General features: G+C 34.1%; 1 protein-coding gene across 1 annotated transcript; it reads right to left on the bottom strand.

The window, feature by feature from the left end:
• Positions 1 to 5784: 5784 nt before the first annotated feature.
• On the bottom strand, positions 5785 to 7613 carry LOC149497421 (exopolygalacturonase-like). Its single transcript, XM_089719452.1, has 4 exons — positions 7382 to 7613; positions 6978 to 7277; positions 6356 to 6871; positions 5785 to 6254 (listed from the first exon to the last, which is right to left on the bottom strand). Exons 1-4 carry the CDS (start codon positions 7523 to 7525, stop codon positions 6027 to 6029), a joined length of 1188 nt encoding a protein of 395 aa, XP_089575578.1. The 5' UTR covers positions 7526 to 7613; the 3' UTR covers positions 5785 to 6026.
• Between the last annotated feature and the right edge of the window lie 10213 nt (positions 7614 to 17826).

The raw sequence follows: 17826 nt of genomic DNA, 5'->3' as shown, positions 1-17826 counted from the left end.
AATAAAATTGCAAAAGGATGATGGTTCTCACTCTATAGATGCTTCAACTTATAGGAGCATGGTTGGTTCTTTACTGTATTTATCTGTAACAAGACCAGATATCATGTTTGCAACAAATTTACTGTCGAGATTCATGAATTCTCCAACTGAAAACCATCTTACAGCAGCCAAACGAGTTTTGAGATATGTGCAAGGGACTGCTGAATTTGGCTTGTTTTATAGAAGATTAAATGGTGTGAAGTTGTTGGGGTTCTCAGACAGTGATTGGGCTGGGTCATTGGACGATATGAAGAGCACTACTGGTTTTTGTTTTTCACTTGGTTCTGCTGTCATTTGCTGGGGAACAAGAAAGCAAGCTTCAGTCGCTCAATCAACTGCAGAGGCAGAGTATGTTGCAGCATCTGCTGCTGTAAATCAAGCTATTTCGTTGAGAAAGGTGTTAGTGGATTTGAATTTTCAGCAAGAAAATCCAACTAAAATACTTTGTGACAATAAATCAGCTGTTGCTATGGTTAAGAATCCAATTTTCCATGGAAAAACCAAGCATATAAAAATCAAGTACCATGCAATTCGTGAAGCTGAAAAGGAAAATGAAATTCAGATTGTTCATTGCAGTTCTGAAGACCAAACAGCAGATATTTTCACCAAGGCATTGCAAAAACCAAGATTTGAATTTCTTAGGAATAGACTTGGTGTTTGTCTCAACTCTTGCATCAAGGAGGAGTGTTAAAGTTACAGCTACAGCTCCATTGAAGAAATTGATGCAAGTGTTGTTGATAGTTTTTGGAGGTATTTGTTAAAGTCATTTAGATTTTGTTGTAGTCAAGAAGTAGTTGAACTACCTTGCTTTTAAGTAGGTTTGGTGAACAACCTTCCTTGACTTATGGAAGGTTGGTGAACAAACTTTAGACTAGCTCAACTACTTCTTGTCGACTCCAATTAGTTTGGATTAAAGTTTTAGTTGTCGTTGTTGTTATTGTATTAAAAAGAAAGAAAGAAAGAAACATAGAGGGCAAAGTAAAACATGGATTTTAAGTTTATGTTATGGTTGATTTGATGCAGAGAATGAACAATTTGAAGCAGACAAAGCTCAAGTCATCCAAGAAATTGCTAGTCTTAAAATTAAAGGAGACCAATCAGGTGTAGAGTCAGAAGACTGTGAGCTTGAATCTTAATTGTTATGTTCTTCCACTTACAACACCTATACCCATTTGAAATACTAACTAGCATTTAGTTTTTGTTTACACGTGATTTTTTGTTAATTATGTTCATCACAAACTGTAAAGAGTGTGCTTACTTGTCTATTACCAATATGATTGATTTTGTATAGAAACGTATAGAGTTGTTTATAGCAGAAGCTTCGTGTACCAGGCTACCCTTTCATAGATAGAGTTGTTTGAATTATTTTTTTCTTCTTCATATGTACTCATTCGCAAAATGGAATGGTGGAATCAACATCTTGAGAAGAACTTGGATTAGTTTTTCATCCTACCGTGTGGTGAAAAATTACTATTGATTATCACCATTTTGCAATATTGTTTTGTAATGTATTTGAATGTTTTAAGTATTTTTCAAGTTTTTCCAATCGCAAGCCTTGCAAATTTTTCCCACCATACTTATGCTAATATTTAAAAGAGGAATCAATGTTTCCGAAGATCAGACCAATTAATCTTTAAATTATAAATTTTGCAATAGTGAACAATGTCAAATGCCATGTTTGAGATGATAGATTTATCTAGACCGAATCCATGGCCTCATTCATAGATTAAATCAATAAAAAAATGAATTTTTGTCAAAACGAGAGTATTTCTAAGTATACACTGGAAAAAATGGTAAAATAAGAATCATTTTTAAAAAATTATTATTTTCATTTGATACCAAACGTGGAGCTATGGACCCAATCTAGACAAGTATTTTTCATATTCCGAACCAAAAACAAGCATTCAACTGTTATTATACTCCTCTGTTATCTTTATTTAGCGAAAATTTCCTTTTTGGGTGTTTTTTTTATATAGAGAAAGTTACTCTAAATAGTAACTTTGGGATGCAAGTCAAGTTAAAAAGACTTGAAAGCCTTGAAGTATATATGTTTTTTAATATTGAAGCTCAACAATCAAGGAAAGTGGCAGACACAAATATTTTCAGCATTTAATACACGCGTGTTTCAAGGGACAAATTATCAACTCACTTTTTCATTTCGTTTTATAGCAACAGTAGTCTTTTTTATAAATTTGACCACATAAATACAGAGTTAGCCCTTATTTATATGTTTGATGAATATATATCTGTTTTTATTATTGTAAATTTGGCCACAACCATTAACGTTATGAACAAATATATGCTATGCTTGGAGTGGGGATCCAAAGATGAAAATCGTACACTAAAGAAGCCAGTTACTCTTCCAAGAAGGGCCGGAAGAGTGCCTTCAGTTGCAGACAATAATGTTGAGATTCTAAAAAATTGGATGCAATTATTACTCTTTTAGCCACATTAGTGGAAAAGATAGATAAAAACAGTGAGCAAACACACAAAAATAGTGCACAACTTGAAGAGCTTCAGTCTTTTGTTACTAATTTGAGGTAATTTCACCAAGAAACGGGTCAGTATTTTGAGATTTTCAAAATACCTACTAGAGAAAAAAGTGGCCAAAAAAGTAAAAATGCACTCGAAGGTAGTGATCTCAAGCACTTCTAGACTCAAATGAAATCCAACCTCCTACACAAGAACGATAGACAAGAGGGAAGTTTATTGACTCTAAAGATCCTTTTGCAAGTGATGAGATAGATGACCCAATAGGAAAAATTGTGGAGGACACACTTGCTACTATTAATACTGATCTAGGTAAGAATGGTGACAATAAATAAGTTAATGTGTAATTTTATTGGAAGTAATTATGCACTTTCTGATTATCTTTTGCTTTTTTATAAGCCAATTAGTGGCCTTTTGTTTTTTGTACTTGTGCACTTTTTCGAATCCTTATAATGGTTGTACACGGTTGTAAGCCACTTAATAGCTTTTTGTTTTTAGTATTTGTGCGTTTTTTCAATGGTTTTTGTTTCTCTGTGTTAGTTAACAGTTGTAAACTTCTGTAAGCCACTTTGTATCCTTTTAATTATTAGTTGTGCACTTCTATAAGTTATTTTGTGGCCATGTTTGTAGTACTTATGCACTTTTTCAATCGTTTTTGTTTCACTGTGTTAGTTAACAGCTGTGAAATTTCATAAGTCACTTTGTGGCCTTTTAATTTACTAGTTGTGCACTTTTTCAAGTCCTTATTATGGTTGTAGTCTTTTATATGTCACGTTGTAACCTTATTATTATTAGTTGTGCAATTTTCAAAATGTGAAGTTGTCACATATTTTGCTAGACTATGCACTTTCTTTAAAAGTTGTGCCGTCAAACTCACACTAAAACTCGGATTTTAATACTCACTTTTGTTAAGAGTTTTCAAATTAAAACTCGGAATCTATTTCATGGTGGCCGCAATGTATTGCATTTGAGCACTGCTTTCTGAATTTAATTTAAATTTGGAGAAATCAAATTTTGCTTTTAATTTTGAATTTGAATTGAAAAATTATTCAAGTTTAAACAAATTAGAGCCAAAATTTAAATTTTTCCTCCTTTATTTTTTGCAGAAAAGTTTAGAAATTTATGCCCTTCAATGAATAAGTTCAAAAATTTGGCTTTTAATTTGGCTCCAAAAGTTTTTTCGTTTTTTTGCACGTATGATGTTAAATGTCCCCGTTCTAATAAAGTCAGATAAAATTAATAAAAAATGTTGAAAATAACGCCCAAATAATGCAAGTAGGTTGTTGGATTATTTAGGATAATTCTTTATTATTATTTAGGAGCATGCTTTATTTCATTCTTTTCTCTCCTTCTACATACATTTTGTTAGAATCACTCTAGTTTGTTCAATGCTCCAAAAAATCAAAATTCAAATTAAAGTATTTTCTCATCTATGATTGTGAATAATAATAACTAGCATATACCATTTGCATCATACATGAATCATTATTATATAACGCTTTGTCTATTTATTTAATTTTCCAAGGACCAATTATTATATTATTAGCATTTATTACTTATATATTTATATATCTAATTGTATTTGCATATGATTGTCTATTTGTGCACTTGCATTATAGTGTTTAACGGTTTGATGCACTTGCATTTAATTGTCCTTCTTGATTACATGTGTTATGATAATGATGTGCTTTGTTTGTATGGAATTGGATGAAGTGAATCTCTGCGGGGTTTGTGAAAGCGAACTATGATACCGTCGACCATATATGGGGAGATCGGTGCCTCTGTGTGCATCTGATGATATATATTATATGGAAAACCACAGGGTGGCCTCCTGATGGTGATGGAAAAGAAAAGAGAGAATGGAAAAATAATGAGAGGACTGGTCAAGTGAGGATTAGATTGGTCGGCCATATATGGGGATCGGATCCCTGGTGCACACAATATAAGAGAATGGGCCATGTGTGAGGACGGCTCGCTGGGGGTTATGGTGACCTATAGACCAATCTCCACTTGTTTGATTATGTGAAGAAGATATTATTTGTGGGTGCTGTTGATGTGGCATATATATGTGTGTTTAAATGAATGTTCACTTTTAGAATATCTCGGAGCATTTTGTGTGATTATATGAGCATGTAATTATTATTCACTAAATTGAAGCTCTCACTTCCGCTTCACTTATTTATTATTATTTTTTTTTAGGAAACCTTGGTACTGCCTCTATATGAGCCAGAGGCATTGTATCCTTTCCTCTACAAAGCTAGATAGACTAAAGTTTAGTTGAATTATAGGCTCTTCTTAATTGAATTTTCTTATTATAGTATAATTTGTAGAGATCTGCAATTATATAGAAATATTGTGTTTGTAAAAGCTTCTAAGATGAGTAAACTGCAGTTGAGCAAACATGAACCTGTGAATGTTGCATGTGTTACATATTTGATTGGAAGACCCATTGACTACAGGTGTTAAGCTTGTAAGATTATGAAAATTAATGGGATATATATGTACTTGTAGTTGAGCTAGGTTCGGGATAGATGTTTAATTGAGCGATTGTATTGGGCTTGCCAGGTAAATATTTACAATGGCCTTTAACAAATAACTATTAATGTATTAGGCTCACTACGGGTCTCGGTGAGTTAACCTTATCTGGGCCCTAGTGCCAGTCCACCCAATAGTTTCGGGTCGTGATAAAACCATATAACACGTTGGAAGAGTTTTTTTCGAAAAAATTCATAAAATTAATTATATGCTCATAGACTTTAGCAAAAAGTAAAAAAAAAAAAAAAGGAAAATTTCCAAAATTATAAATGATAATATATAATATATAATATATTATAAATGATAAATGATAATATATATATATATATATATATATATATATATATATATATATATATATATATATATATATATATAGTATTCTATAATGGATATTTAAAGCATAAGAACCCAAGTCAAGCTAATCCTCTTCGAAAAATATTTCCCACATTTCACTATATTTTATTTATCTAACAGATTTTTAAATAACTTATTGCTTTATGGTTTGACCATATAAAATATGCTTTTTTAGTCTATGTGAAAGTCGAATAAGGCCTATTATGGGGCGGAATGAGCATATGGTTTCAAAAAAATTTAATTAATATATTTTTAAAACATGAGAAAATGAAAATGACGCAAACGGAGACAATACAAAGAAAGATAAACAATAAAAACGAGATAATATAAAAAGAAAATTAACTATAAAATGGGAATAAGATAGAAATGAAAATTTGATATCTCATTCATTCTCTTTAACATAATCCGCAACTCGAGCAAAATTATAAGCATTACAAGGATGCATGCCTAAATAAAGCATATTCATATTCAGATACAGTGTAACTATAATCCACCACTCAAGAATACAAAGGGTGCATGTCTGCATAAAGCATATTTTTATTAACAAACTATTAATTATTGTTATTCAAAGGATATGGTTCAAGACTTTTTTTGATTTTTTTATCTTAACATCCAGCCGGGGACAACTTTCCTGTGATTGTTGGCTTAACATTGGTGCATTCAGATTTTGCAGGGCCTTCACTTCCGGAGTATACAAGGTCGATATCAGCAAGTTCTACTTTTTCACATGGGAGGCCATTACTGCAAGAAAGTTGAACAGCAATAGGTGTTGTAGTAGTGCCTTTTATATTTTTGAAGGTAATATCGCTAATTTTTACTTTTGATGGTGCGTCCTAGAAAAACAATAAGAAAAAGAAGAAACAAACTTTAGTGATCTTTTAATGGCATTATAATTGCATAGTATGAGTTTTATTTTTCCTAGATTGAAGAGTACCTTGCTCGGGCACTGATCGTAAGGGCAATACATTTGATCTATAAGGACAGGATTCTTGACATCATTCATTACAATATCCTCAAAATGAATATTAGTTGCTTCGCCAGGTTCCATTCCAGGCCAAGATTTAATTCTCACTCCATTATCGGTACCTGTGATTGTGCAATTTTTAACGTTGACTCCACAAACAGGTTCTTCATTTTTATACCTCCCTAAACTTCCTATGCTGATGCCATGGCCAGGTCCGCATATTACTTTTTCGATTTTCAGATCTGTTGTCCCATCACCAATAGAGATGCAATCATCACCCGTACCAATTTTTGTGTCAATTATAGTGACCTCTTTCGATCGTCCTACGTGTATTCCATCGGTGTTGATCGAAGTTCCAGGTGCGTCTATTTTGAACCTTTCAAATGTGAGTTTTTCGCATCCAATGACATTTACGTGAAAATTCTTGCTATTGAGCGAAGTCACGTCCTTCACAACGCTGTTGGTGATGCAATTTAGCATTAACGACTGATAAAAATTTCAAGCAACGAAAATTCCGTTAAATATGTTATGGTGCATAGATTTTCTAAAATTGTTAGTTAAATTGTATTAGATATTACGAAAAGGAATTTACCATAGGAGGTGCTTCTCCGCCATTTTTACAATCATTTGCCTTCCATGCAGCTTCTCCCTGACCATCAAAAGTACCTCCTCCGCATATTGTGAGTTGATCTACATGATCGATGGTGATCCAACCTTCTCCTTTGATTGCTTTCGGGTCTGCCGGAGCCTTCAAGGTTCCTTGAAGTTCGATTTCCATTGCTCCTTTGCAAGGACCCTCCAACTTCACTATGCCCATCAAGAATGTTCCCTTCGGAATCAAAACTTTGCTTGATCCTGCCGCACATGCCTCTTTCCAAGCAGACATTACAGCCTAGGATTGAAAAAAAAAAAAGGAAAAAAGATTAGCGGTGATTTTTCAAGGATCAAATACTAAGGAAATACAGTTGTATCCCAGGATGAAACGCTTGCTCATACTTCGCAACAATCTGTTTTCTCGTCAGCTTGAGCACCATATTTGGTTATATCAAAGACAGCTTGTGCTTCAACTGTCGAAAGGAATAGTAACAATAGAGACATTGCTGAGATAATTTTTTTTGAATCCATTATTTTTATGGACATTTTTCTTTTTTCTCTCTTTTTTTTTTTTTTTTTTTTTTTGTTTTTTCTCTTATACGAACAAAAGGCGAAGCAAATTTAAAGAACTAACTACACAATCCTTCATTTGAAATTAAACTGACGTGATTAAGCTTTTATAGAACATAAAATAACTAAGTTAACTGAATGCTATAAAATATTGCCGATATTTTCGAATAACTTTTATTTTTTCTTCTGACTTTTCTATTTTGAAGCATAATATGTTTTTTAGTTAAACATAGATTCGTAAGATGAATCCTAACCAAGCATTTCCACACCATCCTTATTTCCCTTAAGCTAAATATTCAATATAAATGATATCTTAAATATTTATTATAATAACATTTCTCCTTTATTCAATTATATTAATAATTCACTTATACTTGAAGTGTTTTCAAATACATAGGTGTCGTCATGTGACTTATTCGCAACAAAAATAGTGAAATTAAAATTGAGTTTGAAATTCTTCATAAATAATAGAATAAAAATACTACTTTTGTTATAAGAACAATATTTGGACATGCATTACGATTATCATAAACATAAAATTTAGAAGGAACAATAAAAAGTTCCTTCTGAGAGAGTTGTTCTCTGGTTAGTTATAAAGAGTATTAAACATAAAATATTGGGCCTATCGTTACTCAATGTTAGGACCCAGCAATAAAATTACGAGAATAATAAAACAGCGGAAAAATAAAAATATGACACAGATATTTACGTGGTTCACCCTTTAACTGTTAGAGCTATGTCCACGGGACAAAAAACCGAATAATTCTTCCACTATTAAAAATAGTAGGCTTACAAAGAGAGTAATACAAAATAGTAGCACTCAAAGTATTTCCCAAATTATCCTCACTATTCTCTCTACCCGAGTTTTAGAACCCAATTCTAAAACGCAAATTCTCTCAAACACTCTCTTCTGTCGCTCGGTTGTGTGTGTTGAAGCTCTAGCACCATCTCTTATTTATAGGAGAGGTGGAAGCTTGATTAGGAGAGGTGGATGCGTGATTAACGCATCCACCTACCAGCGGATCACCTACCAAAGACTTCCTTTTTTTTTTCTTTTCAAACTACATGTACCTACCATTTTCTATTTTCAACAAAGTGTGGGTCCTACCACATTTTCCATTCTTCTCTTTTTTTTTTTATTTGTTTCAAATGTGGGTCCCATTGAGTGGGCACCGCACAACAAATCTCCCCCTGCACACTCAAGTGGGGACGTTAGCCATACCGGCTATCTTTCTGCAAGTGATAAGTTTCTCCGTAGGTAAAGCTTTGGTCATCATATCAGCGCCATTATCATCAGTGTGAATCTTTTCAATCTGAAATAACTTCATCTCCAGCGCATCACGTATCCAATGATACCTCACATCAATGTGCTTTGACCTTGAATGAAAGGTCGAATTCTTGCTGAGATGTATCGCGCTTTGACTATCACATAGCAGAATGTACTTCTCTTGTTCTACACCCAATTCTTGTAGGAATTTCTTCATCCACAAGAGTTTTTTGCTAGCTTCTGTAATGGCGATATATTCCGCCTCAGTGGATGAGAGTGCAACGCATTTTTGCAATTTTGATTACCAAGAAACTGCTGCTCCTGCAAAAGTCATCAGATATCCAGAAGTTGATTTGCGCGAATCAACATCACCACCCATGTCTGCATCTGTGTAACCATCTAACACAGGTCTATTATCACCAAAACATAAGCACATTTTCGAAGTGCCCTTAAGATACCTGAGAATCCACTTTACTGCATTCCAGTGTTCTTTACCTGGATTTGAAAGAAATCGGCTAACAACACCAACAGCATGAGCAATATCTGGTCTTGTGCATACCATGGCGTACATCAAGCTGCCAACGGCGGATGCATAAGGAATCTTCTTCAGTTCTTCTTTTTCTTTCTCACTTGAAGGACATTGATTGAGACTTAATTTGAAATGACCTGCAAGTGGAGTACTAACTGGTTTCGCATTGCTCATGTTGAATCTGCTGAGAACTTTCTCGATATACTTTTCTTGAGACAGCCACAACTTTCTCTTTTTCCTGTCTCTGGAGATCTTCATTCCCAGTATCTGTTTTGCCGATCCCAAATCCTTCATGGCAAAGGATTTTCCAAGTTCCTTTTTCAAGCTCTCAATTTTCTTAGCATCTTGGCCCACAATAAGCATATCATCCACATATAACAAGAGAATAATAAAGTCGCCTTCTGTGAACTTTTTCACAAATACACAATGATCAGAAGTAGTTTTCTCATACCCGTGATTCACCATGAAAGAGTCAAACTTTTTGTACCATTGTCTGGGAGCTTGTTTGAGGCCATACAAGCTTTTCTGCAATTTACACACCAAGTGTTCTTTGCCTTTGACTCTGAACCCTTCTGGCCACTCCATATAAATTTCCTCCTCTAAGTCACCATGGAGGAAAGCAGTCTTTACATCAAGTTGCTCGATCTCCAAATTCAACCTAGCTGCTAATCCGAGCACAACTCTAATAGAAGACATCTTGACTACAGGTGAGAAAATTTCTTCAAAGTCAACTCCTTTCTTCTGACCGAATCCCTTCACAACCAGTCTCGCCTTGTACCTTGGCTGTGAGTTGTTCTGTTCAGTCTTCAACCTGAACACCCATTTGTTCTTCAATGCTTTCTTACCTTGAGGCAGTTTCACCAACTCATAAGTATGGTTCTCATGCAAGGACTCCATCTCATCTTGCATGGCTTTCAACCACTCATTCCTTTTACAATCTGCCATTGCCTCCTGGTAGTTCTTTGGTTCTCCCCCTTGAGTCAACAAGTCATACTCATTAGGAGAATATCTCTGGGAAGGTATCCTGCCTCTCGCAGATCTTCTCAATTGAGGCAGTTCTTCTATTGGAGCTAGTTCAGCATCATTCTGAACTGGTTCACCATTGTCTTCTTCATCACTTTGTGGTTCTACACGAGGTTCTGCATCAAGACTAATAGGAAACTCATTGATAGACTTTGGCTTTTCATTTTTCTCAAAGTCTTCAATGGTTTGGTCTTCCAGGAATACTACATCTCTGCTTCTGATGAGCTTCTTTTCAACTGGATCCCATAATCTGTACCCAAAATCATCATTTCCATAACCCAAGAAGATACACTGTTTTGACTTCGAATCAAGCTTGGATCTTTCATCTTTTGGAATATGAACAAAAGTCCTGCAGCCAAATATTCTAAGATGATCGTAAGAAATATTTTTCCCTGACCACACCTTTTTTGGTACATCTCCGTTGAGGGAGGTTGAAGGTGAAAGGTTGATCAAGTAAACTGCAGTATTCATTGCTTCAGCCCAAAAGGTTTTAGGAAGTTTAGCATGAGAGAGCATACATCTAACCCTTTCAACAATGGTTCTATTCATTCTCTCTGCAACTCCATTCTGCTGTGGAGTTTTGGGAACTGTCTTCTAAAGTCTGATGCCGTGTTCTGAGCAATACTTCTCAAATGGACCTCTGTACTCACCACCATTATCAGCTCTAACACATTTTAGCTTTCTTCCCGTTTGTCTTTCAACACTGACATGAAAGACTTTAAACATATCCAGCACTTGGTCTTTTGACTTTATTGGAAAAGCCCACACCTTTCTAGAATGGCCATCAATAAAGCTAACATAATATGAGCAACCACTCAAGGATTTGTCACCCATTGAGCAAACATCAGTGTGTACCAATTCTAAAATACCAGGTTTTCTAGATGGAGAAGGAGATCTTTGAAAGGAAACTCTATGTTGTTTACCAGACAAACAATCAGTGCATATTTTCAGAGGCAAACCTTTCAAAGATAGCATTTTCTTCTTAGTGAGAGTCTCCATTCCTTTCTCACTCAAATGACCAAGTCGTTGGTGCCACAACTCAGCAGATGAATCTTCAACTGCATTCACCACTCCCGTGCAAACTTTGGCCTGGGTGTAGTAGAGGGTGTTGAATTTTCTTCCTCTACTGAACACCAAGTTACCTTTGGAAAGCTTCCACGTTCTATTAACAAACAGATTTGCATAGCCCAATTCATCAAGACAATGAACTGAGATCAGATTGAAGTTTGCCGTAGGAGTGTATCTCACATCTTCCAACCAGAGATCATAACCAGCATTGGTTTTGATGCATACTGTTCCAATGCCACAATTTTCCACATATGTGCCATTCAAAGTCTTGACATGGTCGTAATCTCCGAGGGTAAGTGATGAGAAATATTCCTTCTTTGAAGAAATATGATAAGAACATGCAGAGTCAATAATCCATAGAGATTGTTGACTAGTGGAACACTCACTGAGACCAGCATGAGAAATCAACGCACTACCATCACCAAGTGCGTCAGCATCAATAGCTACTGAAGCTACCTCCGGATTGTCTTTTTCCTCATCACTTTCTTTGGCTCGTTCCTTCTTCCACTTTCTGCAGTGCCTTTGGACGTGACCGGGCTTGCCACAATGATAGCAAGTGACTCCTTTTCTTGACTTGGATCTTCTCCGTGAATGGTCACGTTTGTCTGGATTTTGGGGGTATCTAGTTTTGCTTCTCCCCCTCCTTTCTGTAATTGTAACGAGTGCATCTGAGTTGCTACTCGTAGCATTCTCCTTCCATCTGGTTTCTTCATTCAGAATGCTTTCCTTAACTGTGGTTAAGGTCAGATTCCCCTCCGACACATTACTGAGTGTAACAGTCAGCGTCTCCCAACTGTCCGGCAAGGAACTCAATAAGAATAGTGCCTGTACCTGGTCGTCAAACACTATCTTTGACGTCGTCAGTTGGTTCACTATTTCTTGAAATTTGCCCAAGTGATCTGAAGCACTTTCACCATCTCTGTACTTCAGATTTACAAGCTTTTTAATTAAAAAAGCTTTGTTCTGGGCATTCTTCCGCTCGTACATGTTCTCCAACTTCTTCCAAATCGAATAGGCATCTTTCTCATGAGCGATATGATTTATGACGCTCATTTCAACAGACTGCCTGATGGTTGCGACTGCTTTTCTGTTAATTGACTTCCAATCGCTTTCATTTATTGAAGCTGGCCTAACTCCTTTCAACTCAATCGTTTCAAAAAGATTTTTACAGCATAGAAGATCTTCCATTAATATCTTCCATACTGCATAGTTTGATGAGTTGAGTCTAACCATTGTGCCTGTTGTTCTGTCGTCCATTTTTAACTTGTGCAGAATATTATCACCAACAAAAAACTGTATACGTAAATAGTAGTATACGTGAATAGTGATCGTATGCCTGAATAGTAACAGTATACGTAAACAGTACCTGTATTCGTGAATAGTAACTGTATACGTGAATAGTGCTGGGCTTACTTGAAACGGACTCAGCAACGCCAATAGTACTGTTCACCATCGACTTTGAGTTACTATTTTACTATTCATCACTAAATCGATTCTGCAACTTCTTTCCAAACGGACTGCACCAATGGACTCGGCGTAATTTTCTCGTCGCGTGGTATATTTATTTTCAAAATATATCCACGGAAAAATAGAAATATGACACATATATTTACGTGGTTTACCCTTTAACTGTTAGGGCTACGTCCACGGGACAAAAAACCGAATAATTCTTCCACTATTAAAAATAGTAGGCTTACAAAGAGAGTAATATAAAATAGTGGCACTCAAACTATTTCCCAAATTATCCTCACTATTCTCTCTACCCGAGTTTTAGAACCCAATTCTAAAACTCAAATTCTCTCAAACACTCTCTTCTGTCGCTCGGTTGTGTGTGTTGAAGCTCTAGCACCATCTCCTACCTATTTATAGGAGAGGTGGAAGCTTGATTAGGAGAGGTGGATGCGTGATTAACGCATCCACCTACCAGCGGATCACCTACTAAAGACTTCCTTTTTTTTTCTTTTCAAACTACATGTACCTACCATTTTCTATTTTCAACAAAGTGTGGGTCCTACCACGTTTTCCATTCTTCTCTTTTTTTTATTTGTTTCAAATGTGGGTCCCATTGAGTGGGCACCGCACAACACTCAACTGTAATCTTAATGCTATTATGAATTCTTCTAAAGAAAAGGTAGCTCAAATAACTGAGCAAGTATTTAAGTTCGACGGCTTCAATGCCAATTGCTGGAATAAAGAAATCCTGGCATGGAAGCTTCACATGGTCTTTTCAGTAAACATAAAACTTGAAACTCTTATATATTTGGCATTATCTTTAGATAGAAATCCATAGACTTCTGACCTATCTTGAAGGTTTCTAGAGTTGATTAGAATCTAACTTCACTCATTATTTATCCTAGTTTGAATTTAATTCCAATTCATTGGATACAATTCATTGGATCCCAAAAATCGTACATATGGATTCTCTGGAAGATCTTAACTCCTTTTATTTTCATATCAGCGCCTATTACCCAAAGGACAAACCACATGATTATAATAACTAGGTAGATGACGGTCAGTAGGCTAATGGTTAGTCTATACTCTAAAGGCTATGATGGTGGTGTCATTCTTTTCCAAGCTTTGTAGTATTGACACCCACTCAATACCTACTTATTCGATTAGGGGGGAGTTTCCTTTGTTGGTTAATGATTTTTTAAAATCCTTAATTGATGGGTTAATGATTTGGAAACTTTTTAAGGCTTTATTAGATATAGAGCCCATGAAAGCCACTAGTCTTACTGGCTTCCAAGTAAGTTTTTATCATTCTCAATGTAGTGTATTGAGTACTCGGTTTGCAATAAATTTTTGTCAAAAGTGGTTTGTGATTCTCCCTCTCTTATTTTAAAATTCCGGCCTATCATTCTTTTTGTGGTTTTATTTAAAATTATTATTAAAATTGTTGCTAACATGTTGAGAAAAGGTTCCTCCAAAGAATGCCGGTCCGACTAAAACTAGCTTTATAACACCCTTAGCTAAGTCGCCAATAGCATAAGGACAAGTGTGAATGATGTGTACGAGTAGGAATAGACATTAGATCATTAGTTTTGACACGTTTTCGGCTGAAGATTGTCTTGGCTTGAAAGGTCCAGAAACAAAACCATGCTGATATCTTAAAGTAGGGCTTGGCCTGGATGGATAATCCGAAGCAGACAGTATCATACTGAGTTTGGGCACTCACATTTAGTATTACAGTCGATTTTTGTTCTTTTGTTTAGAGGTGGTGCAAATCTCAACGAGGACATTGAGTCCCATAAGGTGGTAAATGTAACTCCCTTAGGAAAATCTCATATCGGATAATTAAGTAAAATGGGCAAGTGATGCAGATAAATGAAAATAGACTAGAGTTCTTCATCAAATTGTCCAAATCGATCCAAACAGATGGAAACTGAGCCAAAACCGTAGTTTTAAGAATTGATGATTTTGTTTGACTTTGTGAAGTTTAAAAATTGATCTTTTGGTTTGGTTTACGGAATGGGGGCCAAAACTGCCCAAATCTAAAAAATTATATTGATAAACAATAGATTTTTTTGTTCAAAAAAATTGAACTGAATTTCAAATTTCAATATATATATATACATACTCTCTTACATGTTAAACTTCTTTTTACATATCTTCTTATTGCTTTTTTCCTTGTTCTTGCAAAAATTTTCCATCAGGTAGCATGTCACAATATCCTAATTTTATTTATGCTATTTTGATAACGGCATAGATTGTTATTATTGTGATTATTTGTTAACTTTGGCTTTCATGATAATCTTTCATTCTGCATTTACCTTGCAGACTTAATCTTGGTCCATAGAAATGTTCAGACTATGAAGCTTATACCTTTAATTTTTGTTCTTTTTTTCCTTCAAGTAATAAATTATTTTAGCTGTAGTGGTACTTTGAGTTACAAGAGTAACTGTGTATTGACATACTCGTGATTGTCGAATAAATTAACTAAGGTTACTGATAATTATATTAGTTTTCTCCAATTGCTTATAGTAGGAACGAAGGATCAAGGATTATTTTAACCATGGTGGAACTGATGGTAAGCTACTGTAGAATTGCATTATATATATAAAGTGAGAACGGATGGGAAACATTGGGTTGTCAAAAACATCCATACTAAGTTTATACATTGACAAAAAAATAATAGAAGACTTTGATTTTATTGAATGAAAAATAAAAGATAATTTAATTATGATTTGTTATATTAAATTCTTATTTAAATCTAAATTCTACTTGGTATTATATGAAATTATATTATATAGTATATAAAGTATATATTAAATATGGTAAGAATATAATATCTTTAAGGATCCCAAATTTTGTTATTTTAAAAATAAAGATAATTTAATTTTGATTGGTTATATTAATTTTCTATTTAAATCTAAATTTTTTTGGATGGGCTAAAAATCATCTTGTATACTAAATAAAATATATATTAAATATTGTAAGGACATAACATCTTTTAAAGATTTTAATTTTATTGGATGAAAAAATAGATGTAATTGAATTTTAAAGAAAATTACTGTTAGGTTCCTATATAAATTTTAAATATATTAGTCAGAACCTGCTTTTTTAAAATACATGAATACATTTTTAACTTTTGTTCCAGTCTAACCATTTAGTCCATTTATGAATTTTAAGAGATTTTTTCCATTATTTTGTGTTAAAGATACAGAAAAACCCTTCATCTCATTTTAAGCCTTGTAACTGCCATTTTTATAAAAATGGAGAGACAATGAGGAGAGAGAAAATATCAAACTTTTTTTCACTTCTTATAAGAAAACAAAGAAATATAAGATAATCCACCACAGCTCATCACCCATGCCTACCACTCTTTTCCCCCAATTTTAATCTTAAGAGTCTCATTTCTTCCTCCTTCCAAAAAACAACAAAAATTTCCTTTCTTTCTATCTGGGACTTCACATTGCCACGATATCCTACTCTTTGTTAATAATGCCAAACACGGAAAGAAAAGAGTTAATAAATTTTTGTTAATAAAGTTGGATTATCAAGGTTTTATAGAACATGAATATAACTAATTTAACTGAATTGCATAAAATATAGCCAATATTTTGTAATAACTTTTGTTTCATTGTTGGCTTCTCTACTTTAAGGTACAAATTGTTTTTAGGTTAAAAATAGATTTCTAAAATAAATCCTAACCAACTGTTTTCACATACTCCTTATTTCCCTTGAATTATTTATTATATTGATTTCTTCATGTTTAATTATTACTAATGAACTTAAACTAAAGTTGAGTTGAAATTTTTCATAGATAATGTACAAGAAGAAAAAGAAACACCAGTTTCTTACGAGAACAATATATGGACACACACTACAAAATCGTGATTCAAGTGCAAGGTAAAAACTTAACCAGACAGACCAATCAGATTGATCAACCGGCAAACTAATGGTTGATTAGATTGGATTCAACTCTAAATCAAAAAAATCAAAAGATCGAGTTAGACCACTAAGAACCGAACAAAATTCATTGGAACCGGTTTTTGTTTTAATAATACCATTTTGGCTTAAATCCTATTTATTTTATACCCTGAAGACTCTTTGACTTCTTCATCCATTAGGAACTTTGTAAATTCTGGATTTTGTTTTAATTAATCTTTTGATCGGTCATTGGAGATCAAGAGAAAAGAATTATCAGTTAATTTGTTTCTCTGATTTCAATATATACATGTGTGTGTTCGGCCTTAAGTTCTAACTTTTGATATCACAACCTATTTATATAATAAATTAAAATCCTACTATGATTTATTTTCTAAGTTGCATATTTGGTTGGATCACAAATTAATATAAATTTGTGGATATTTTTGCTTACATAATGGAGTTCTTATACATGCACTCCAGCATTATTGGTTCTTTGGGTTTGTTTGGTGGATTGATGGATGGACTTTTGATTGTACATACGTGGTGAAAAAGTATCCAAGCTTGTTTTTCAGTTATAAATAAATTGCCGTTTATAAGTTTTTATAAAAAAAAAAAATTAAAAATCGAAAGTCCAAGCATAAAGGTTATTTTGCCATCAAGTAAAATGAGCTTTCCTCAGACTTGAATTTGTATTCTCATTCTTACAGGGTTAGCGTCGCTTACCATGCCAATTAATACATTGTTTGTTAGAAATTGAACTTTTAATAAATAACAAAGTGCATTTGAAAGGCACAAACGACCGCATGATACAAAAGTAATATAATGTTATACACCATAGCTTATTTTAATCTGTTAGGGTCCCGGCAATAAAATTACGAGAATAATAACACAGCGGAAAAATAGAAATATGACACACAGATATTTATGTGGTTCACCCTCAATTGTTTAGGGCCACGTCCACGGGACAAACTCCGAATCATTCTTCCACTATTAAAAATAGTAGGTACACAAAGAGAGTAA

The sequence above is a fragment of the Jatropha curcas genome, chromosome 3 (assembly GCF_041381405.1).
Source record: "Jatropha curcas cultivar XTBG-Jc1 chromosome 3, XTBG_Jcur_1.0, whole genome shotgun sequence".
Classification (NCBI taxonomy): Eukaryota; Viridiplantae; Streptophyta; class Magnoliopsida; order Malpighiales; family Euphorbiaceae; genus Jatropha; species Jatropha curcas.
The sequence above is the reverse complement of the archived record's forward strand: the minus strand, read 5'-3'. Positions and strand labels throughout refer to the sequence as shown.